The 24,342-nt window shown below is 43.0% G+C and overlaps 1 protein-coding gene across 6 annotated transcripts in view; it reads right to left on the reverse strand.

Moving 5' to 3' along the window:
* Positions 1 to 2,714: 2,714 nt before the first annotated feature.
* The window catches only part of rhbdl1 (rhomboid, veinlet-like 1 (Drosophila)), a 303,228-nt gene continuing 281,600 nt past the window's right edge, over positions 2,715 to 24,342 (reverse strand). For all 6 annotated transcript variants that reach the window (XM_072560061.1, XM_072560060.1, XM_072560063.1 and 3 more), the window contains 3 exons: positions 15,839 to 15,939; positions 5,586 to 5,646; positions 2,715 to 3,805 (listed from right to left, as the gene is read on the reverse strand). In XM_072560061.1, the coding sequence (XP_072416162.1) occupies positions 3,534 to 3,805; positions 5,586 to 5,646; positions 15,839 to 15,939 (434 nt within the window). In that variant the 3' untranslated portion in view covers positions 2,715 to 3,533. The remainder of the gene's footprint in view (positions 3,806 to 5,585; positions 5,647 to 15,838; positions 15,940 to 24,342) is intronic.

A 24,342-nucleotide genomic window follows, 5' to 3' on the forward strand; every position in this document is an offset into this window, starting at 1 on the left:
ACAGTCACCCAAGGCTGGGATTGAACCCAGGTCCCCGGAGCTGTGAGGCAGCAGTGCTAACCTCTGAGCCACCATATGGGTTGACTACTAACACTAATGGCTAAGCACCTTCAAGCAGTAGGTGGCCATTTCAGATACTTAGCAGGACAATTGGTCCCTATTCTGGTAAAATGGTGGTGTTTTCTTGAAGCCTATGGGCCTCCTGCTATGAACCAGAGATAGCCTCAGAGTGTCAGTCTGAATTTTAGCACGTGATAGAAACATAGAACAGTAAGAGCAGGAGTAGGCCATTAGGCCTTTCAAACCTGCTCTACCAATCATGGTGGACCATCCAACTCATTAACCTGTTCCTGCTTTACCCCCATATCCTTTGGTGCCTTTAGCCCCAAGGGCTATATCCAATTCCTGCTAGAAATCATACAATATTTTTGCCTTGACTGATTTCTGTGGTGGTGAGTTCCACAGGCTCACCATTCTCTGGGTGAAGGGATTTCTCCTCCTATCAGTCCTAAACAGTTTACCCAGGATCTTTAGGTATGATTGTGAGCTTTCAACATTGAGTCAAAGTGAGCAGGTCTGTCACAGTAGGTCCACAGACATTTGAAGGTAATTCAAGTGACACCATTGACATCTTTGCTTAGGGACTTTCAGAATGTGCCGTATTACTCTCTAATCTAACTGAGCACCAATCTCTTACCCATTCGGACTGCCAACCAGCCACTCCCTTTGGCCCCTCGCACATCTATGTGCTACCTGCAGTTCCTAAATATTGTAGTTTGCTGTTAATTTGCTGTAATCCTGTTAAGATAGGCTAGCACTGAGCCTCCAAAAAGTGTTGGCATCGGCTTACTGATGCCAGTCAAAAAATTCAGCTCTGCATATCCCAGTGAGGCATAGCAGAGCATCAAACCTCCACGCATTGGTACATTTGTACAAAGAGAGAGAACATGAATCTTTATTGAAAGAATGTTTAAGAAATGCCAGGGAATAGTGGAATTCTGTCGCTATGCAGTCATCTTTTCAAGGGAGAACTGTGTTTCATTTGTCCTGCTTTGTTTAGCCTTCAGTGATCAGACTAAACAAGGAAACCTAAAGACAAATGGCTGTTCGACCTTTAATAAAAGCCACATTGTTGAGGCAGTCAACAGCCCATTAACTGACTTGTTTTCAATTCATTCACAGAGTATGAGCATTGCTAGCTGGGCCAACATTTATTGCCCATCCTGAATGATCTTGGAGAAGGTGATGGTAAGCTGGCTCTTTGAACTGTTTTAGTCCTTGTAGTGTAAGTATACCACACTGCTGTAACGAATGCAGGTTCTATATTTTGACTCACTGACAATGAAAGGATGAGAGATCTTTCATGAGAGTCATGATGGTGTGTGATTTGGAGTAGGATGCGCTGATGATGGTGCATCTATAGCCCTTCTCCTAGGTGGTAATGGACGTGGGTTTGGAAGGTGCTGTTTAGATAAATTGTTGCAGTGTCTCTTCTAAATGGTACACGCCACTGCCACTATACATCAGTGGGGGAGAGAGTGAATGTCTAAGGTAGTTGGATGAAATACCACTCAAGTAGGTTGCTTTGTCCTGGATGATGTCAAGCTTCATGAGGGCTGCTGGAACTGAACTCACCCAGGCAAGTGGGGAGTATATTCCATCTCACTCCTGACTTGTGCCTTGTTTATAATCAACATTGTAATCATCAACATACTATGGTCGTACCACTGAAATATATTAAAGAACTGACTATGTATTATTGCATTAGAAAGGAGCATGCCAAGTGACCTATTCACCTTAGCCCTGGTAATACTATGTTGGAAGACAAGATTAGCTAGATTAAGGAATAAATCACGTCTAGACCCCTTCCATTTTAGCTCTAAATTCTCGACCACAATATTCATATATTCTTTCAAAAGTCAGTACCCTGTGCTTGTTTGTATTAAATTTCACAATCACTGTTCCATCAAACGTTTTTTTAAATGTCTCTGGCTACTTATCCTCCTTCTGCTTTAGCAGTTTTGGCCTATAAATTTTGCATATGAGTTCTGAATCTGTGTCATTAATGTGTGTTAAGAACAGTTGGTGTTCCACCAACACTCTGACCTCTCCAATCACAACTGCTTTCCCAGTTCACCATCACCCTTCCACCACGTGGCACTGTGAAATCCTACTGTTTTAGTTCAGGCGTTTGAAGAAATGTGACAAAGGCTTTCTTTTGCTAATCTAGGTGATTTTCCACTAGCCCACTTAGGATGTCACATTCTCAAAAGCGTCAAGAAACTCTAGGCAGGATTTTCATCTTGAAGCATGTTGGTTGTTACTAAATTATTACCGTTGAGGCAATCCTCGAATTTTCTCCTTGTAATTGATTCTATTATTTTGTTAGTTAGACAATGTAACTATCTGTAAATCTGGCTGATTTAGATTTGTCTCTATTCTTGAGTACAAGTATTGAGCTCACTCATACAGAGTCATATAGAAAATTAGATTCTGTTCAGTTAGGAATGAAGTTCCAAGAGGCATCTTTCAAAATGTTACTTCCCCTGTTGTGGGATTGTGATCACAAATGGTGTAGGTATCAAGTGAAAGGTCAAACAATGTTAATCTTCCAACCTCATGCTTCAGCCCCTGTGGTACTTCTTAATGCCAAACTGCTAAATCTAGATCTTTGTTCAAACATATGCAAACAGCCTTTTGTGATCAAGGTCAATATTTATTGAGACATTTTAGCTTGAAAACATCTGTATGAAATTTAACACATTAGACTTAACCAATTTAACCAGACTTAATAGGTCAAGGGAGGTATGGTGTAGGTCATTGTTCACAATATAATTCTTGTCACAAATTTTTTTTTCAATATATCTTCACATCCCATTTGATGAAATGTACACAAAATACAGCAAGGTTCTTGAGAAAATGGAGAGCTAGTAAAATGAGTTTTGTGTGTGTTTTAAATTTGGGCTTTCTAACTTATTCCTGTTTACACCATCTTATCAGATAATGATCATCCAAGATAGACACATAGCAGGTAGCTTACCAGTGCTGGGTACTTGTAACCTGTAAATAGATTGAGCTGCTAACACTCTGGCTGTATTCCTGGGCATACCTGGTTCTTAAGCCTTGACTTGTTCCAACCTGCACTTAAATTCTCTTGGCCTTAGGGAAGTAGGATGCATTCCTACAGGGATTGAATGTACCCTCCACATTGCAGGTTAAAAAGAAGCTCCACTTATAGTGTTAGACTTCCACAACAGCTGGTTCCACCAGAATAAAATTCGATCTTCCATCTATACTCTCAAAATCCCCAAAATTTGCAAGTGATGTCTACCACTGGTGTGGTGGTTACTCATTGTCTAGTCATTGAGATACAAATCCTGCCAATCACAATGATGATAAAAATCGGTAGTCAAAAGGTCAGTTTTAACAGTTGCTCGTTGAAGGTCCACCTCATGTTTCTTCATTCACAAAGAGGTTCCGCAGCCAAATAAACCTCTCTGTTGGGACAGATTCCAAAGCCGAGGTGTGGTTACCTACGGCGGGGGTGGGATCTGCACACCCAGGAGGTCATATGCAAAAATGTTCCAGAAGATTGCAAACATGACAAAGATAGCGTACGAGAAGACCATGACCCACCAGGCACACTGCTGGTGGAGATTCTCCTCATAGCTGCGCAGGATGATGAGTCCCATACTGATTCCCACCACTGCACCAGCCAGATGTGCCATGAAGCTGGGCTGGGGACCAGAAGAAGGAAGTGGAGGGGAGAAACGGAGCCATACTGCACGGCCAACCTCAGAGCTCACTGCCAAAATGAAACACAACGCAAATTTAAAACTTCAAAACATAGAACAAAACAATGGACTATTTGGAATGTAGAAGAATGAGGGGGGTTGGGGTGGGGGGTTGCAATCTCATAGAAACCTATAAAATTCCACCAGAACTTGACAGTGTAAACAGAGGAGGGATGTACTCAATGACTGGGGAGTCCAGAATTAGGGAATGGGGGGAGGCATTTTAGGACTGAGATGAGGAGAATGGTCTTTACCCAAAGAGTGGGGGAGCCTGTGGAATTCTCTGCCACAGAAAGCAGTTGAGACCAAATCATTGAATATTTTCACGAAAAATTAGATATCGTTCTTCGAGGTAAATGGATCAAAGAGTATGGGGAGAAAACGGGATTCGGGGACTGAGTTGGATGTTCAACTGTGATTATATTCAATGGTGAGGTGGGCTTGATGGTTGAGTGGCCTCCTCATTTTCTATGTTTCTAAACTGGGTTGATCTGAGTCGCCGAAGGATTTTTAGATGAGGAAAGTTTGAGCAGATTGGGCCTGGGCTCATTGTAATATAGAAAAACGAGAGGTGACCTTATTGAACCATACAATGTTCTTAGGGGCTTGTTAGGGTAGATGCTGAGAGGTTGTTGTCCCTTGTGGGAGACAGTCTGGGACAAGAGGGCATAATTTCAGAATAAGGGATTACCCACTGAAAACAGAGATGAGGAGGATTTTCTTTTCTCCTAGAGGATGGAATTCTTTACCACAGAAGGCTGTAGAGGTTGAGTCAATAAGTATTTTCAAGGCCGAGATAGATTTTTATTCAATGAAGGAATCAGGGGTTGAGGGGGGAAAGCAGGTAAATGGGGCTGAGGATAATCACATCGACTACAATCTCATTAAATGGCGGAGTTGACTCGATGGGCTTCTGCTCCTACATCTCATGGTCTAAACTGCAACATTGTCCATCAATCAGTTTTATAAATTTCCAGATGAAACATGAATTACATTATTCCAAACTTCTAAATATAAAGAGGTTTATCACCTTGGAATGTTAACTGAAATGGACAGGAAACTGGTTTATTGGGGTAAAATCTGGTAAATTGAGGTTCTGTGCAGTGGGAGTGAATGGGACATTGTTTCTACTTTGCCATCCTCTACCTTCACCAGAAAAGTTGACAATTTGTCAAGTCTAGTGGAAAGGGAGAAGCTGGGAGATTTTGAGGCATTTTGTCCAAAAGGTGGTTTGTGGTAGGCTATGACCTGACGCCCCGTTCAGTTAGTTTTATGGCCAGCTTTCATTCCCACAGGATCTACTGCAGAGAGGCCATTGATTCTTTGTAATATGTACATTGGGATCTGACAATTTACATAGGACCTGGAGTGTCTATTTTAAGAAGTAACTGTGCAGAGCATGCGCCATGCACACTGCACCATTTTTGCTGCTGTTCAAGCCACAGAGGAGCCTAGGAGATACATCTGCATTTATTCATGTGGCACCAAGGAGGAGTAGTATCTACTGCACTCAGTAAGAGTTCTTGGCTCTTTCAACCCTAGACTACCAGGTGGAGAACAGGCCCTACACTCCACAATGCTCACTTTTTAAAAGCCATAGCCTCCCAGCTTGATAGTATTAAACAAAAACGTTAAGAATTTTCCAGAAAATGAATGAACCTGCACAGAACAGGTAGAATGTTCTCAATAGTTTTGATGTCCAATTAGTATTGTGATTCTAATTTGTGATGTTGGGGCAAGGACATAAATAATTACTGTAGGGTACAAAGTTATTGAAAGAAAGATACTTACTGCAGACAAGGGCCAAGATCATTCGAAGTAGTTTATAGGGACACCTCATTCCAGCCCAATTCTGAAAGATAAAAGATAACATGCTGTGACATACTCAGATGCTGTTATTCTCCAATTATGCTGTAAGCATTGGCTTTGACACTTCACCCTTAAAGACTCAAGACTCAGTCCAGGCTTTATCTAGCGCTCAGTTGAGATAATTGTTGTCAGTGCAATCATTCAGATGAAAGACAAAACCAAGGGTCTCAGGTCAGCATAAAAGACCCCTCAGTGGCATCAGAAGAAGAGCAGTGGAATTCTTTCAGTAATCTGGACAAAGTCAGAAGTCACATGACACCAGGTTATAGTCCAACAGGTTTATTTGAAATCACAAGCTTTCGGAGTGCCACTCCTTCGTCATGTGAAGTGACTTCACCCGACGCAGAGCACCAACAGCTTGTGATTTCAAATAAACCTGTTGGACTATAACCTGGTATCATGTGACTTCTGACTTTGTCCACCCCAGTCCAACACTAGCACCTCCACATCGTTTCAGTAACCTGGGCAATGTTCCTCTCTCTCAGCCAACACATCCAGGAACAAACCTATTGGTGTTTATTCTTGTTCCTCAGCACATAACCGGCCACTCCACCTGTCATCAAAGCAATAACTCCTCTTTTCAAAATAACTGAACGAGTTATGTGGCATTTTGGGACGTCCCAAAGATACAAAAGATGTGAAATGAGGCCAATTACACACTGGAGCTTTATGTATCATTTAGAATTGGTGAGGCAGTGTGGCGTTACACACCAAACACCTGACTTCCATTGGGAAATTTGCAGTTTGTGATGATATCTGAATTTTGCAACAGCGGTAAGAGTACAGGTGCCAGATCATAATGGAGTAAATCAGACAGCAACTTTCAATGTCGAAACCTAGAAACTGCAGTCAGAGATACTTGGGTTGTCCACAAGGGTGTGCTGTAACAACTCCTGTCAATAGACTTGACATTGAAATGATTGCAAAGGTTTAAAACTTGAGACACTTATCAATTAATTTCACATTAAATACATTCAAAAAAGTTAGAGCTAGTGCACTCAGGAGTAAGTGAGGTGTTTTTTGATCGTAAGATGAGTAATAATTGTTTCTAAGTGACCTTTTTGCCCCTGAAAATTCAATTTCATAAGTGTGGATCTTCATTCCTTAATTAACGCCCCACAAATCTGACTGAAATATCCTCACTTGGTCGTGCACAGCCTGTATCAGGAAGTGTAAATTAGAATACTTAGCTCAATATCAAGTAATATACAGAAAACAAAATAAAACTAAGAAAGACTGACCAGGAAAAAAAATAACAGAAATAATCTGATTTTTATAAGTTTCATATGATGTCCAATGATTAAACTCTGAAGGAATGTCACTCCACACATAGATTTTCAGCACTAGAGAGGTCATTGTGCTATTTTAAATAATTTACATTTGCGTGTACAAGCCCCAACTTTGTCACGGGGAGTTCTGTGGATATCTATCACATTGCTACAATAGCATGCTGCTTCATGTATCTTAATGCCAAGCCTGTCATGGTATACACTGATGCAGTAAGTCTCCGTTTAAAGTTGATTCACTTAATTTTGTTTCACTTTAACATCGAACAAACAGCAATACAATCATTTAATGTGGTGAGTTTTGGTTTAAAATGGTTTCCTATAGACTTCCCGTGTGACTTGCCTGCCTTCAAGACCCTTCCCCACATTGCTGCTTCCGCACTCAGTCCCCTTCACCTTCCTCCTTTTCCTGCTGCCCTCAGTCCATCTTCACAGCCACCAGCTCACCTACTTTTGTTCTTACCTCTAAAGAGGTCTCCAGTGGCTATTTTTGTCCTGGTCATATAAAACTGCACTACTTCAACTTAATTTTAACATTTATTTATGATAACTACATTTATATTGTATTTTTTTTTAAAAATTGAATTTATTTATGAGTGCAAATAATTAGGAATGTACACTACACGAATTTAATAAAGGCTTAAAGGTTTTGTTTTGCTGAAACAGGTCCTGAAGTACCTTACGTTGCAGCATTTCTTTTATGTTTGGTAATTTATTTTAGTTTGCAAGTTATTTCAGCCAGAAATACATCATACCGCACACATACAGTACAACATTCCAATCGTTACATTGTATTTTCTGAGGGAAAATTGTCAGCATAAACCCAACTTTGGCTCTAACACTGATTGCTTGAGGAAACTGAGCTTAAGTTAAAGTTATTTAATTTAAAGTTTAATTTTCAGGAATTTAAAAACCATAAATTTAAGTGAGGAATTTCCTTACAGTAATGTTTCTGAAGGACTAAGGTCCATCAGATAATAACTTCCTGATTCTTACTGCTGGAAGGCAATGGTCTAGTGGTATTATCACTGGCCTGTTAATTCAGGGACCCAGGTAATGTTCTGGGGACCCTGGTTTGAATCACGTCATAGTAGAATTTGAATTCATTTTTAAAAATCTGGAATGAAGAGTCTAATGATGACCATGAATCTATTGTTGAATGTTGGAAAAACCCATCTGGTTCACTAATGTCGTTTAGAAAGGGAAACTGCTGTTCTTACTGTGTCTGGCCTATATGTGACTCCAGACCCACAGCAATGTGGTTAACTCTTAACTCTGGGCAATTAGGGATGGGCAATAAATGCTGGCCCAGCCAGTGACCCTTCATCCCATGAATGATAAATCAAAAAAATTGCCTGTGTAGTCAACAGAAGCCACTGAAGAAGTTCTGAAGTAGAGTCCTACCAAGCTCAAAATGTTAACTGTTTCTCTCCCCACAGATGTTGCCAGACTTGCTGAGATTCTCCAGCATTCTCTGTGTTTGCACCAGAACTTGTTGCTGGATTTACCATGAAGTAAAAACTGGAATGTACTGGCAGCCATAAAACAGCGTATTTCATAATGTGAAGTTATTTAGAAAAAAGTTATTTACATGTACAATAGAATCTATGATAAATATTACATATTAGCTTTTATGAGACACAACATCAAAACATTAAGAAAGAGGTTTCTGTCTCGTTATTATGGTTGTAAAGATGCACAGCATGTAAAATATTATGACAAGAGATGGACATACAAGTAAATTCCATAACGTAAAAGATATGATGATAATCTAATGCTAACTAGATTTACCATTTCACTGGACTTAGAATGTAACAATTCATTAGTCAACAAGATAGAGGAACTTACTAACATTTATCTTAAAATTTCTGTAAAAATACAATTGTTATTAAAAATTTTTGGTATGTTACAATCCTGAACAATACCATCACATTTCTGATCTGATCAGTTTAGGGACCCAGAACATTTTGTTTAAGGCAAAGACAATGTCTAAGATTTTATACGCTAGACGATAACTGTACTTAAACAGTGTCCAAGTCTACCCTGATAACGTGAGGTCCCAGATACTTACTAAGAGAAAATATCCCCAACATTCCATATTAATAAAATGAACGTTACCACACAAGTTAGAAATGTAAAACAATCTACAACATACTTACATGACATATTTTAATATCTAGAATTAACATGAGGCAGCTATGGGTCAACAACTCCTTTTTATTCACACATGAAACATTGGTGTTGCTGACTGTGTCAGCATTAATTGCACATTCCTAATTGCCCTTGAGAAGGTGGTGTTGAGTTGCCTTCCTGAACTGCTGCAGTCCATGTGCTGTTTGTGACATTACAGAGGGAATTCCAGAGTTTTGATCCAGCAACAGTGAAGGAACGCTGATATATTTCCAAGTCAGGATGGTGATTGGCTTGGAGGGGAACTTGCAGGGGGTGGTGTTCCCATGTATCTGCTGCCATTGTCCTTCCAGATGGAAGTGATCATGGATTTGAAACACACTGACTGAGGATCATTGATGAATTTCTGCAGAGCATCCTGATACACACTGCTGCCAGTGAATATTAGTGATAGAAGGAGTGAATGTTTGAGGTTACACCAGTTAAGTGAGTTGCTTTGTCCTGGATAGTGTCGAGCTTCTTAAATGTTGCTGGAACTGCAAATGGGGCATGTTCCATCACCCTCCCAACCTGTGCTTTTTGGTGGGACAGACTTCAGGGAGTCAGGAGATCAGCTGCTTGCTGCGGGACTCCCAGCCTCTGATTTGCTCTTGTAACCACAGTATTCATATAGAATCCCTATAGTGTGAAAGCAGGCTATTCGGCCCATCAAGTCCACACCAACCTCTGAAAGGCATCCCACCCAGACACACTCCCTACCTATGCTTGTAACCCTCCATTTCCCATGGCAAATCCACCTGGCCTGCACACCTTTGGTCTGTGGAAGGAAACCGGAGCAACCAGAGGAACCCACACAGACACGGGGGAGAATGTGCAAACTCCACACAGTCGCCTGAAGGTGGAATCAAACCTAGGTCCCTGGCACTGTAAGGCAGCAGTGCTAACCACTGACCCACCGTGCCACCCCAAATGGCTGGTCCAGTTTAGTTTCTGGTCAATGGTTAGCTCCAGAATGCTGCGTCTCAACAATAATAATGCCATTGAATGTCAAGGGGTGATAGTGAGACACCCTCTTGTTGGAAATGGTCATTACCTGGCACTTGTGTAGCATGTAATTTATCAACCCAAACCTGGATATTGTCCAGGTCTTGTTGCAATTGGAAACGAACTGCTTTGTTACCTTCAGAAGTTATGAATAGTGCCAAACATTGTGCAATCATCAGAGAATATACCCAATTCTGACCTTCTGATGGAGGGAAGACCATTGATGAAACAGTTAACATGGGTTGTACCTAGGACTGTTCAACAGTGGTTGAATACCCAACACAGCATATTAATAGCAGATGCAGTCAAGACAGATCCCATGGATTGCTCAGCGACTCACTGAGATTTTAGTCCCTCCTTTACAAGGGATTCCAATCCTTCAGCTTTGAGGATCTAGCCTCAGAAAGCCACTCTTTCATGGACTGCCTCAAAGTCTGCTCATATCTGCGTAGTTCAATCCCTTCTTCTGAGAGTGTTTGCATGCCCAATTACCAGCATAACCTTAGCTTTCTACTCAATAGCTGGTTTCACTACTTCCCTTGAACTCCCAGGCCCTGCTTTCTTGATATTCTTTCCTAACTGAGCTGACCCGCTTCGGAGACTGCATCCCCCTTCCGAGACTGCATCCCCTTTCCGAGATTGCATCCCCCTTCCGAGACTGCATCCCACTTCTGAAACTGCATCCCCCTTCCGAGACTGCAATCCCCTTCTGAGACTGCATCTCGTTTCCAAGACTGCATCCCCCTTCTGAAACTACGTCCCCTTTCCGAGACTGCATCCCACTTCTGAGACTGCATCCCCCTTCCGAGACTACATCCCCCTTCCGAGACTGCATCCCACTTCTGAGACTGCATCCCCCTTCCGAGACTGCATCCCCCTTCCGAGACTACATCCCCCTTCCGAGACTGCATCCCACTTCTGAGACTGCATCCCCCTTCCGAGACTGCATCCCCCTTCCGAGACTGCATCCCACTTCTGAGACTGCATCCCCCTTCCGAGACTGCATCCCACTTCTGAGACTGCATCCCCCTTCTGAGACTGCAATCCCCTTCTGAGACTGCATCTCGTTTCCAAGACTGCATCCCCCTTCTGAAACTACGTCCCCTTTCCGAGACTGCATCCCACTTCTGAGACTGCATCCCCCTTCCGAGACTGCATCCCCCTTCCGAGACTGCATCCCACTTCTGAGACTGCATCCCACTTCTGAGACTGCATCCCACTTCTGAGACTGCATCCCCCTTCCGAGACTGCATCCCCCTTCCGAGACTGCAATCCCCTTCTGAGACTGCATCTCGTTTCCAAGACTACATCCCCCTTCTGAAACTATGTCCCACTTCCGAGACTGCATCCCACTTCTGAAACTGCATCCCACTTCCGAGACTGCATTCCCCTTCCGAAACTGTGTCCCACGTTCGAGACTGCATCCCACTTCCCAGACTGCAATCCCCTTCTGAGACTGCATCCCGCTTCCGACACTGCATCCCGCTTCCGAAACTGCGTCCACTTCTAAGACTGCTTCCCCCTTCCGAAACTGCATCCCACTTCCGAGACTGCATCCTGCTTCCGAGACTGCATCCCACTTCCGCGACTGCATCCCGCTTCCAAGGCTGCATCCGCTTCCAAGACTGCATCCCCCTTCCGAAACTGCGTCCCACTTCCGAGACTGCATCCCACTTCGGAGACTGCATCCCACTTCCAGGACTGCATCCCACTTCCGAGACTACATCCCGCTTTCGAGACTGCATTCCCCCTTCCGAGACTGCATTCCCCCTTCCGAGACCGTATCCCGCTGCTGAGACTGTATCCTGTGTTTGGGTCAGGCTATTATCTCGTGTCTAAATACTGGCATAATCATAGCTCCTCAACCACACTGTTGCCAACAATTGCTAACTCCCCAGCCACTCTGTCTCTTTGCCCAAGACTTCATCTCACTTGGCTTTACAAGGCGACACGCTATAGTGTCTAATTATTGCCACAATTCAAGATCCCCATGTTTCCCCATACTGCATGGAATCAGCCAACAGAAGCACTTTAGCAACCTACTTTGACGCTCTCTTAACTGATTGTTCAGTTGCTGTTCGGTGACTGTCGAACTGTTCTGAATGACCTCTTAAAACACTCCAGCACAGTCCCTTTCCTGTTCCGAGGCAATACTCCATGGCTTGACTGTTGTAATATCCACATATGCCAGATTTCATAGCACACAGGATTACTGCTGGAATCGATTTTTATCTCATGCAAAAAATGGTCACTACTTAAGGAAACCACAAAAACTCTGTTTGCTTACCATTAATTGTTACATTTTCTAGCTTTTAGCTTTATCTAAAATTAAAAGGTTAAATTTGGCACTAAAATGATGGAGAGAAGTAGTTCAGACAGACAGAGATAGGATGAGCTTGTATTCTACTGTCCCAACATAGAAACATGGAAAAACAGAATATAGGAACAGGAATAGGCCATTCAGCCCTTTGAGTCCGCTCTGCCATTCAATATGATCATGGCTGACCATCCATCTCAGGAGCCTGTTCCAACTTTTCCCCATATCCTTTGATCGCTTTAATCCTAAGAGCTACATCTACATCCTTCTTGTATATCTTCAATGTTTTGTCCTCAGGAGCGTCCTGTGGCAGAGAATTCCACAGGTTTATCTCTCTTCCTCTCTCTGGACGAAGAAATTTCTCCTCATCTCTGTTCTGAAAGGCCTATCCTTTATCCTTAGATTGTGACCCCTGATCTGGGCTCCCTCATCATTGAGAACATCTTCCTACATTTACCTTTCTAATCCCATTAGAAATTGAAGGTTTCTATGAAACACACCGCTCACTCATCTAAACTCTAGTGATTGTAGTGATCACCGATCCAATCTCCCCCCATCTGTCAGTCCTCCCATCCCAGAAAGCCCGCTAGTTAACCTTTGTTGCATTCCTTCCATAGCCTCCTTCTGATAAAGAGACCAAAACTGTACCCAATACTGCAGGTGTGGTCTCACCAACATCCAGTACAATTGCACCAAGGCATCCCTGCTCCTGTACTCGAATCCTCTCCTTCTGGAGGACCACATACCATTTGCCTTCCTCACCCGCTGCTGCACCTGCTGGCTTACTTTCAGCAACTTGTGTAAGAGGACACCCAGGTCCCGTTACACCTCCTCCTTCCCCAACCTGCCACTGTTTAACAAGCAAAACAGAAATTGCTGGAAAAGCTCAGCCAGCCTGGCAGCACCTGTGGAGAGAAATTAGACTTAACGTTTCAGGTCCAGTGATCCTTCCTCAAAACATATCACCATTTAAATTAGGGAAGGGGATGATGCAAGGAGACCTGGGCATTCTGCTGTGTAACTTCCTGATCTGTTTGTTGGTGATCTGCCAACAGTTCATTGACAGAACTTTTTGATGCCAGAGGAAGTGGTGGAGGCTGGTATGACTGCAACATTTAAAAGGCATCTGGATAGGTATATGAATAGGAAGGGTTTGGAGGGATATAGGCTGGGTGCTGGCAGGTGGGACTAGATTGGGTTGGGATATCTGGTCGGCATGGACGGGTTGGACCGAAGGGTCTGTTTCCGTGCTGTACATCCCTATGACTCTAAGACTCTAAATTGATTGTCAAAACCAACTTTGTTCAAAATGTGCAAGGTTTCACTTCTCATGGCAACAAAGGAAGCTGCAACGTTAAACATCTTTAAGTAAGACAATCGAATGTAATTCTTTTGAATGAAATAGAATCATGGAGCTATTTATGGAATTTTGATGGTCACACCAAGTGCCTAAATCTGGGCGCTGCTATTGATGCAACTGTTACTTAATTTGATCTCAACAAATCAAAACAGGGGACCATTGACTTTCAGCAAAATCATTGTTCCAGTTTCAGCCACCAGATGGCATCAATGTGCTGGGCTCCTGCAGCAAACGGGCAAGCTTATATATTTTCAATCAATAGTTCTGGAGTAGGTTGGACTTGAACATAAGTCTCCTAGCTCAGAGGTAAGGGCACTACCAATGGACCACAATCTTACCTCAAGCCAAGTATTGTAAAGAAGCTGCATCTGATCTTAAACTGTGATGTATCCAACTCAAAGCGAGGACTCTCATGGTGCTGTGTTTGTAGGGTATCAGCTTATAGAGAGCAGTATCATAGAATCCCCATAGTGTGGAACAGGCCATTTGGCCCATCAAGTCTCCACCGACCCTCCAAACAGCATCCCACCCAGCCTCAGCCCCCTATCGACTCCCTGTGACCCCTGCATTTCCCATGGCTAACCCAACTAGCCTGCATAACCCTGGACACTATGGGACAATCTAGCATGGCCAGTCCAGCCCAACCTGGACTGTGAGAGGAAACCAGAGCACCCAGAGGAAACCCACGCAGACACAGGGAAAAAGTGCAAGACTGGAATTGAACACAGGTCCCTGGTGTTGCGAGGCAGTGGTGTGAGCCACTGTGCCAACCCAGTAATGGAAACAACATTAATGTTACAGAAACAAGACCACTCAAACAGCATTAACAAGTTTATAACTGGGTCATTAACCTGGCATGACTAAAATTAAACACTTGAGACAAGTTTTCATAAAATTCATACCTGGATTGTTCTCACTGTCTTCTGCCCCACTCACACCCCATATAAAACAAAACATCTTGATGATCTTATCCATTTAAAAGTTTAGCCAGAGCATAGTAGGAATGGAGAGAGGAAGACACCCAGATCTATTAGATTAGGTTACATACAGTGTGGAAACAGGCCCTTCAGCCCAACAAGTCCACACCGACCCATTTCCCTCTGACTAATGCACCTCACACTATGGGCAATTTAGAATGGCCAATTCACTTGACCTGCACATCTTTGGGCTGTGGGGGGGATCCGGCGCACCTGGAGAAAACCCACACAGACACGGGGAGAAAGTGCAAACTCCACACAGTCACCCCAGGCTGAAATCAAACCGGGTCTCTGGTGCTGTGAGGCAGTAGTGCTAACCACTGAGCCACCATGCCACCCCAGGTTGTAACTACCTCACAACCTTCAAAAAGTACTTGAAATGTCACAACATGCAAGACTATTGGCCTAGTGTGGGAAAGCGGGACCAGAGTAGATTTAGCGTTGTTTTGGCAGTACAAACTGGATAGGCCAAATGGCCTCCACTGTACTGTATGATTTTGTGATGTCGCCCTGCCCACTTCCTCTGGATGATGATGATGCATGCTGGGAATTCGACTTTAAGCAGCAGCAAAATGAAAGCTTCCACCCTGTCCCTGTACATACGCAACACAACCTGGAAAAGTGAACACACTCACACCATCCGGTGGCCCAGTTGTAGCTTGTTACTAGCAGAAGTACTGCTTGCTCCATTCTCCTGTTCAAAATTGGAGCGGGATGGAACCTAATGAAAGGTTGGATGAATGTGCTCCTGAATCTTGTAACTGAAGAGATTACTTTCCTGTTATCATAATAGTCTGTCTCATCTGGGACAATAAACAGCTGTAACTGCATGCTTCAGCCCTGACGTTCCCTGACAACTTGGCAGAAGTTGGGAATTCACTGTCTGGGTGTATGTAGCTGCTGTAATATAGCCACGATATATAACTGCGCTTTGCCAAGAGAAACATCACATGCTGCAAGACAGCGTACCACCTGACCTTCAGTATAACTCAACGCTGCCGTGGTTTATTTGCACTGTTTGGTATAATTACATTTGGAAAGACAAACTAAACAACGGTTACCATGACAACGTTGGCCAAGTGTGCGGAGCAGAGAGCGTAGACACCACCAGAGGCTCCAACCACAGGTGCCCGCATGTCAGTGACTGAAACAGTCAGGGATCCTGTAACACAAAAACAGAATAATGTGGAAGTAATTAGATTCATGGAATTGCCCTGCATGAATTCAATCAGCCAGGAACATACCCAGTATAGCAGGAAGGGCTCAAGGTATCTGTGCTTCACCAACTATTCAATGTTTTAACCTGCTTGATTCCATATCCTGATCAACGATGCATTTAATTTGGTGACGCTCCCAACCATCGACATTCCTGACTTCCAAGCCACTCCTTACACAAATTTGTTTCATGCGTGGAATTCTCACCTGCATAACTCTCCACACTTTGACCTGCACCCCCTACTAGTCTTGCTCTTCCTTCCCCTCCCCCACCGCTGCCTTTACGCCTTCCTCTTGTACCTGTACTGCCTTCATTGATTCTGCGCTTGATTTTCTGTAGTCTTTAACCTCCATCAGGCTCCCCTGATGACAAGCATAAGGGTCATGCCTGCTTCCCTGGTAACCATTCTTACTTTTGGATGTTTACAGTCTCCAACCATTCTAAACGTGGGAATCCACCCTGAGGCGAATGTGCCTTTGAGGCTGGTACTCTTGCAGTGAATGATCCTGCAATCTCTCATCAGTCATCAGCCGGTGATGAGTTCTTTGCTAGGGCACTGCTCACTTGGTGAAGGAGTCCTTGATTATGTAATCGTGTAAGAGAAGTGATTGTAAGCCTGCAGCATATCTCCCATCTCTCCTGATTTTTATTTCCATTGACTATCGCTCAAAGCCAAGAGCTACCTGAATGACTTCAAATTACTTGAGCTGTGATTGCTTATCCTTTTTAATCCAATATTTATGGATGTTTACATCATTATCAATGCCAACAATTCTGTATTTTGAGTGAGAAAGACATCCTTTGAGCACCAGACTTCTAAAGGGTGTGAATTAATAAGACAAGGTCTTTCTATTATGCCTGAACTCAACTGGATGTTTCCCATCTATTAGAAATTCACTGTGGATCTTTATTTTTCCCTTTCCTACTAAGATGTGCTCCAGTTAATTTCCATTTACTGTTCATACTATAAGCCTTCAGTACTTAGCCCTCTAGTTACAGAATGTACTTATTTTCCGAGGCAAAGAGAACAATTGCAAAATATGTATTTAAGTGATGCAAATATTATCACTGTATTCACTGATCAATCACTGCCCATTCTTATTATTTTTAATTTCAGTTTATAATAAGATTTGTTAGCCAGCTGTGGTAGAGGTGCACAATACCCAAGGGCAGATCCTCAATGTAATAAGAACAGCAAAATGACTGTACTGCTCTAGCAAGATATGTCCAGCTGTTCAAATCACTGAGATTGTGGTTGCATTGTTTACTGTTTACGAGAAAAATATTCACCACCAGTTGTTCTGAGATATCTTGCTAAAAACAGGCACCCTTACATAAGAGACATCCATAGAGTTAAAAGGAGAGTTGTCATTGCAGTATTGCTAGTCTGCTGCAATTAATTCTGAAAAGGATCAATAACTTTGTGGAGTTTTGATGAATGACAATTATGTTACCGTTAGCATGTCCAAAGGCTATTGCCTTCACAAGATAATGTTTGAAAATGCAGTGTGAGGAAAGGTAAATTTCAGCCTTACCTGTGTGTGAGGTTTAATAGTGTAAGTCCTCTGTTAATTTGTTCTACATTTGAGAGCAGGAAATGTCAACATTTTAATTAAGTTTTCCTATCTAGAATCATTGGATCCCTACAGTGTGGAAGAGGGCCATTCAGCCCTTTGAGAAATACAGACCTTCTGAAGACCATCCAACCCAATAACTCTGCATTTCCCAAGGCTAATCCACCTAGCCTGCGCACCCTTGGAGACTACAGGGCCATTTGGCATGGCCAATCCACCTAACCTGCACATCTTTGGATTGTTGGAGGAAACCCACACAGACATGGGGAGAATGTGGCAGGGTGGAATGGGCGGCACGGTGGCACAGTGGTTAGCACTGCTGCCTCACAGCGCCAGAGACCCGGGTTCAATTCCCGCCTCAGGCGACTCTCTGTGTGGAGTTTGCACATTCTCCCCTTGTCTGCGTGGGTTTCCTCCGGGTGCTCCGGTTTCCTCCCACACTCCAAAAGATGTGCAGGTCAGGTGAATTGGCCATGCTAAATTGCCCGTAGTGTTAGGTAAGGGGTAGATGTAGGGATATGGGTGGGTTGCACTTTGGCGGGGCGGTGTGGACTTGTTGGGCCGAAGGGCCTGTTTCCACACTGTAAGTAATCTACTCTAATCTAATCTAATGTGCAAACTCCACACAGACAATCACCCAAGGGTGGAATTGAACCCAGGTCCCTGGTGCTGTGAGGCTGCAGTGCTAACAACTGAGCTACCATGCCACCCCAAGGATGTCAAATGATGATAGAGGTAGGACATGATTGAGGGAAGCAATGGCAAATCCACTAAATGATTAATATCCCGCAAAAAACTGAGTCTGTAGCTAGGTCAGGCACTGGGATTTCTACAGACAGAACACCTCTCCTATTCCGCATCCACAAGGAACAACCTGGGAGTGTGATGGATTACTGTTCACTTGCCTGGATCAGTGTGGCTCCAAGAAGCTTGATACCATCCCGGCAAAACTTCCTGCTTGATTTGACAGCCATACACCACCTTAAATATTCACTCCCTCTGCCACCACAGTGCCAACAATAGGCACCACATTCAAGGCGCACTGCAGTAACTTGCCGAAGCTCACAGAATAGTTGGACAGGAGACAAGTTTCTCTCTTGAAATTGTCAGAAAGTGATATAAAAAGAGAAATTGGAATTTCTGCCTATAACAACCAATAACGTTGCCAGTTATGCTCCTGACAAAGTTACCACAGTGGGAAGCGTATCCCTGATATAATTCTCAAGGCCAGTGACTAATAATGAAGATAGCCAGTGTTGTCTGCATCAGGGAAGTGGTCAGGATGGTGCAGGGCCACATTTTGAGACTAGAGGCTATAGATGCATGCAGGTACCCCAGGTATAATTTAGATTAGTCCTGGATCTACAATTCTGGGAGACTTTCAGTTAATCAGTCAGACTCAAGATTGGGATACAGATTGTCATGAAGGTGTAGGTGTGTAGTATATCTTTAAGAGAGAGTGGAAGCTGGCACAGACTGAGAGAGGAACAGTATGTGCTGAAAAATATAAAAACATAACACAAACTGCTGGTGTTGTGTTGCCATGGAACAAAAACTATTTCAAATTTGGCTAATCAGTTTAAATTATGCCCCAGATACCAAAATCCAATCAAGTTTGAATTTTGGTGTTTTTGATGGCATCAAACCAATGAAATGATCTGCTGTTTCGGGATATAAAATCTGACATTTTGAATAGTTAGGGGGAGAACTACAAAGAGCTACCAAACAGACTGCTACAACAGAGTTGTACAGCAGAAGACCAAAGAAAAGACAACCCAGAAATCTCTACAGAGTGAAATCTACAAAGGAGAATCAACAAAGCTGGCTTGTTTTGAAACATGATTATTTTTCTGTAAATCTTAATCGGGGTTTTTGTTCCATCAGACCAGTATTGTAGAGTGGGAGGTAAAATATAGGTTTTAGAGAAAGGAGTTGTAAATAGCAGTTGTTTCAATGTTCTCTGTTGGACTTAAAAAACAAAATTGTTAATTTTTACTTGAAATAGTGACCTCTGGGATGGTTCTTTGTTTCTCAAAATGTAACAGATTACAGTGTGCGGTGAGCTCCTCTGTGTGTCAGGTTTAAATTAGCAGAGGGGTTTACCCTGTGTCATAACACAGACATACTCTGACCCCACACCTTTAATGCATTGTCTGAGCTGAGACGGCACTTTTCTTTTATAAAACCTTAAATTATCTCAAGAATGTGACATAAAAGAAGTCCTGGGATTTACATACTAATGAATTGAAACTGCAACCCATTCTAAAAGATGAAAGACTTAACAACAATCTGGGTTTGTTCAATATATCATTTCAGTTGCATGACACTGTGATCTTTTGCTATAAATTCTGTGTCTTGTGATCCTGCTCCACAGCTACCTTATGAAGGAGCAGCGCTCCAAAAGCTAGTGCTTCTAAATAAACCTGTTAGACTATAACTTGGTGTTGTGTGATTTTTAACTTTGTCCACTCCAGTCCAACACCGGCTCCTCCACACCTCAGTTTTTGGGGAGGGCTGAAATACTGAAGTTCTCCCACTGGCACCTCATAATCCTGGCCATAAAAACAACTTGTCCCAGGTACACCGGATAAGGATAATTGAAGTCAAATTCCACCACCCAGTGACAGTCCAAGACCAGGTTCCCAGAACATTACCTGGCTCTCTGGATTAATAATCTAGTAACAATACCACTGGGCCAACACCTGTCCAAAGTTATCATACTAACAGCAGGTCTTTATTTTAAACTCTCCACTCACAGTCTTTGAGAAGCTTGGTCATATTATTGCAAGTCTATTAATCCCAGACCCAGGTAATGACCTGGGTTCAAATCTACATGGCCAATGATGTGATTTGAATACAAGAAAAAAAGTTCTGATATAAAGGGTTTAATGATGACCATGAAACAATTGTTGGGGGGAGGAATCCAGCTGGTTTACTAATGTCCTTTAGGGAAGGAAACTGCCATTCTTACCTGGTCTACAGGCAGGAGGCTGGAAGAACACAGTAAGTCAGGCAGCATCAGGAGGTAAAGACATCAACGTTTCGGGTGTACCCCTTCCTCAGGACTGGGTAGCCTACCTCCTGATGCCGCCTGGCTTGCTGTATTCTTCCAGCCTCCTGCCTGTCCAGTTTGGATTCCAGCATCTGCTGTCTCTCCTTACCTGGTCTGGCCTACATGTGACTCCAGACCCACAGCAATGTTGCTGACTCTTAACTGTCTTTTGGGCAATTAGGGACATCCCATGAATTATATATTGTTTAAAATCTGAGCTTAATCAAGACTTTCAGCCAAGGAATTTAAACATTACCCTTGTCACGTGCTTATCCTGCTCCAGAACCAGCTACCGCTGTTTGTTGAAAAGACAAAAGAGTTAATTAATCAGCCCAGCTACAGGTTACTAAAGTTCAAACACTTGATTACATCATTGAATGGAAAATATTCATGTGTGAGAAACAGGCAGTTTTAATTTAATGATTCTGTCAGGCAACTGGCCTTCATCCTGATACAGGGTCAGTCATTAATTGAATAAAAGCAAAAGTTCATCTCCACTTTGCGGTGAATGTTCCCTCGACTGGATGAATCTGACACAACTCGGGAAATGTCACAGAACTGCCAACACTTTGGAGAAAGTAAAACAAAAGTGCAAATAGGTGCAGTTTTATTTGGTGCCACAGATCAGTATTAGAATTCAGTTCAAGGAAGTATTTTCAGTACTGTCTGCATGGGGTAGTGGCACACATTAGAATCGTCAGGTTATTTAGATGCCCAGAGGATGCCAGGAGCTGGCAATTCCTGATTTTAATCTGTTCCATGGAGAAGGTACCCAAAGTTGCCACTTTAGTGGCTTACATCTGCATATCAGCTCCATAAATTGTACTCAGGATCTGATTGTAAAGCTCAGAGCTGCCCCATCCACCCCTGAATGCAGCACAGCTTCAGGATTGTCCCAGCAGCCCAAATGGCTATCTGTCTCATCTCAGGATGAGATTTTACACCATTGCTGGTCCCCCTCTCAGTCCACACAGATAGAAGCTAAGCCAGCATTATTTCATTCAGGCCTGTGGGTTCACATTCCCTGAGACTGATCTCTGCAACAGCCATTGCATTCCTAATCCTGAGCTCCTGAAACTGGCCCAGGGCTAAAATCAGATCCCAGCTAGCACACACAGCTACAGTCTGAAACATCTCAAACTCACATGGCTACAGACTGAACCACCTCAAACTCATACAGCTACAGTCTGAAACACCTCAAACTCACACAGGTACAGTCTGAAACACCTCAAACTCATACAGCTATGAGCTGAAACATCTCAAACTCACACAGCTATGATCCGAAACAGCTCAAACTAATACAGCTATAGTCTGAAACATCGCAAACTCTCATAGTTAGAGACTGAAATATCTCGAACGCACACAGCTATGGTCTGAAACACCTCAAACTCATACAGCTACAGTGTGAAACATCTCAAACTCACACAGTTACAGTCTGAAACATCTCAAATTCACAAAGCTACGGTCTGAAACATCGCAAACTCACATAGTTACAGTCTGAAACAGTTCACATTCACACAGCTACAGTCTGACACATCTCAAACTCACACAGCTATGGTCTGAAACACCTCAAACTCATACAGCTACAGTCTGAAACATCTCAAACTCACACAGCTACACTCTGAAACATTTCAAACACACAGAGCTATGGTCTGAAACACCTCAAACTCAACAGGTATATTCTGAAACAACTCAAATTCACACAGCTACAGTCTGAAACACCTCAAACTCACACAGCTAGCAACTGAAACATCTCAAACTCACACGGCTACAGTCTGAAACAGCACAAATTCACACAGCTATGGTCCAAAACAGCTCAAACTCAAACAGCTCCAGCCTGAAACATCTCAAATGTACAGATCTATGGTCTGAAACACCTCAAACTCAGAGAGTTATAGTCTGAAACACCTCAAATTCACACAGCTACTGTTTGAAACATAACAAACTGACACAGCTACAGTCTGAAACATCTCAAACTCGCGAAGCTACAGTATGAAACATCTCAAATTCATACAGCAACAGTGTGAAACACCTCAAACTCACACAGCTAAAGTCTGAAAAACCTCAATCCCATACAGCTACAGTCTGAAACATCTAAATCTCACACAGCTACAGCCTGAAAGACCTCAAACTCATACAGCTACCATCTGAAACATCTCAAACTCACACTGCTACGGTCTGATACACTTCAAATCCACACAGCTAGTGTTTGAAGCATCGCAAACTCACACAGCTACATACTGAAACATTTCAAACTCGCACAGCTATACTCTGAAATATCTCAAACACCGAGAGCTACCGTCTGAAACATCTCAACCTCACACAGCTACAGTCTGAAAAACCTCAACCTAATACAGCTACAGTCTGAAACACCTCAGACTCACACAGCTATGGTCAGATACAAATCAAACTCACACAGCTACTGTCTGAAACATCTCAAACTCACACAGCTATGGTCTGATACACATCAATCTCATACAGCTACAGTCTGAACCATCTCAAACTCTAACTGCTACGGTCTGATGCACTTCAACATCATACAGCTGCAGTCTGAAACACCTCAAACTCCCACAGCTACAGTCTGAAACACATCACCCTAATACAGCTAAAGTCTGAAAGATCTCAAACTCACATAGCTATGGTCGGATACACTTCAAACTCACACAGCTATGGCCTGAAACATCTCAACCTCACACAGCTACAGTCTGAAACACATCAACCTAATACAGTTAGTCTGAAACACCTCAAACACACATAGCTATGGTCTGATACACTTCAAACTCACACAGCTGCGGTTTGAAATATCTCAACCTCATACAGCTACAGTCTGAAACACCTCAAACTCACACAGCTACATTCGGATACACATCAAACGCACACAGCTACTGTCTGAAACATCCCAAACTCAGACATCTACAGTCTGAAACACCTCAACCTCACACAGATACGGTCTGAAACACCTCAAACTCACACAGCTATGGTCTAAAACACCTCAAACCAACACAGGTACGGTCTGAAACATCTCAAACTCACACAGCTATGGTCTGGAACACCACAGACTCATACAGCTAAAGTCTGAACCATATCAAACTCACACAGCTACGGTCTGAACCATCTCAAACTCACACAGCTACGGTCTGAAACATCTCAAACTCATACAGCTACAGTCTGAAACACCTCAACCACACACAGCTACAGTCTGAAACATCTCAAATTCAAACAGCTGTGGACTGAAACCTCTCAACCTCGCACAGCTACGGTTTGAAACACCTCAACCTCATACAGCTACAGTCTGAAAACCTCAAAGTCACACAGCTACAGTCTGAAACACATCAACCTAATACAGATATAGTCTGAAACACCTCAAACTCACACAGCTACAGTCTGAATTACATCAACCTAATACAGCTACAGTCTGAAACACCTCAAAGTCACACAGCTACAATCTGACACACAGCAACCTAATACAGCTACAGTCTGAAACATCTTAAACCAAACAGCTAGAGTCTGAAATATCTAAAAAAAACACAGCTACAGTCTGAAACACCTCATACTCACACAGCTACAGTCTGAAACACCTCAAACGCATACAGCTACAGTCTGAAAAATCTTAAACACACACTGCTGTGATCTGATACACTTCAAGCTCTTAAAGCTACAGTCAGAACCACCTCAAACTCACATAGCTACGGTCTGATACACTTCAACCTAATACAGCTACAG

Source organism: Chiloscyllium punctatum, chromosome 40 (genome assembly GCF_047496795.1).
Source record: "Chiloscyllium punctatum isolate Juve2018m chromosome 40, sChiPun1.3, whole genome shotgun sequence".
Taxonomy (NCBI): Eukaryota; Metazoa; Chordata; class Chondrichthyes; order Orectolobiformes; family Hemiscylliidae; genus Chiloscyllium; species Chiloscyllium punctatum.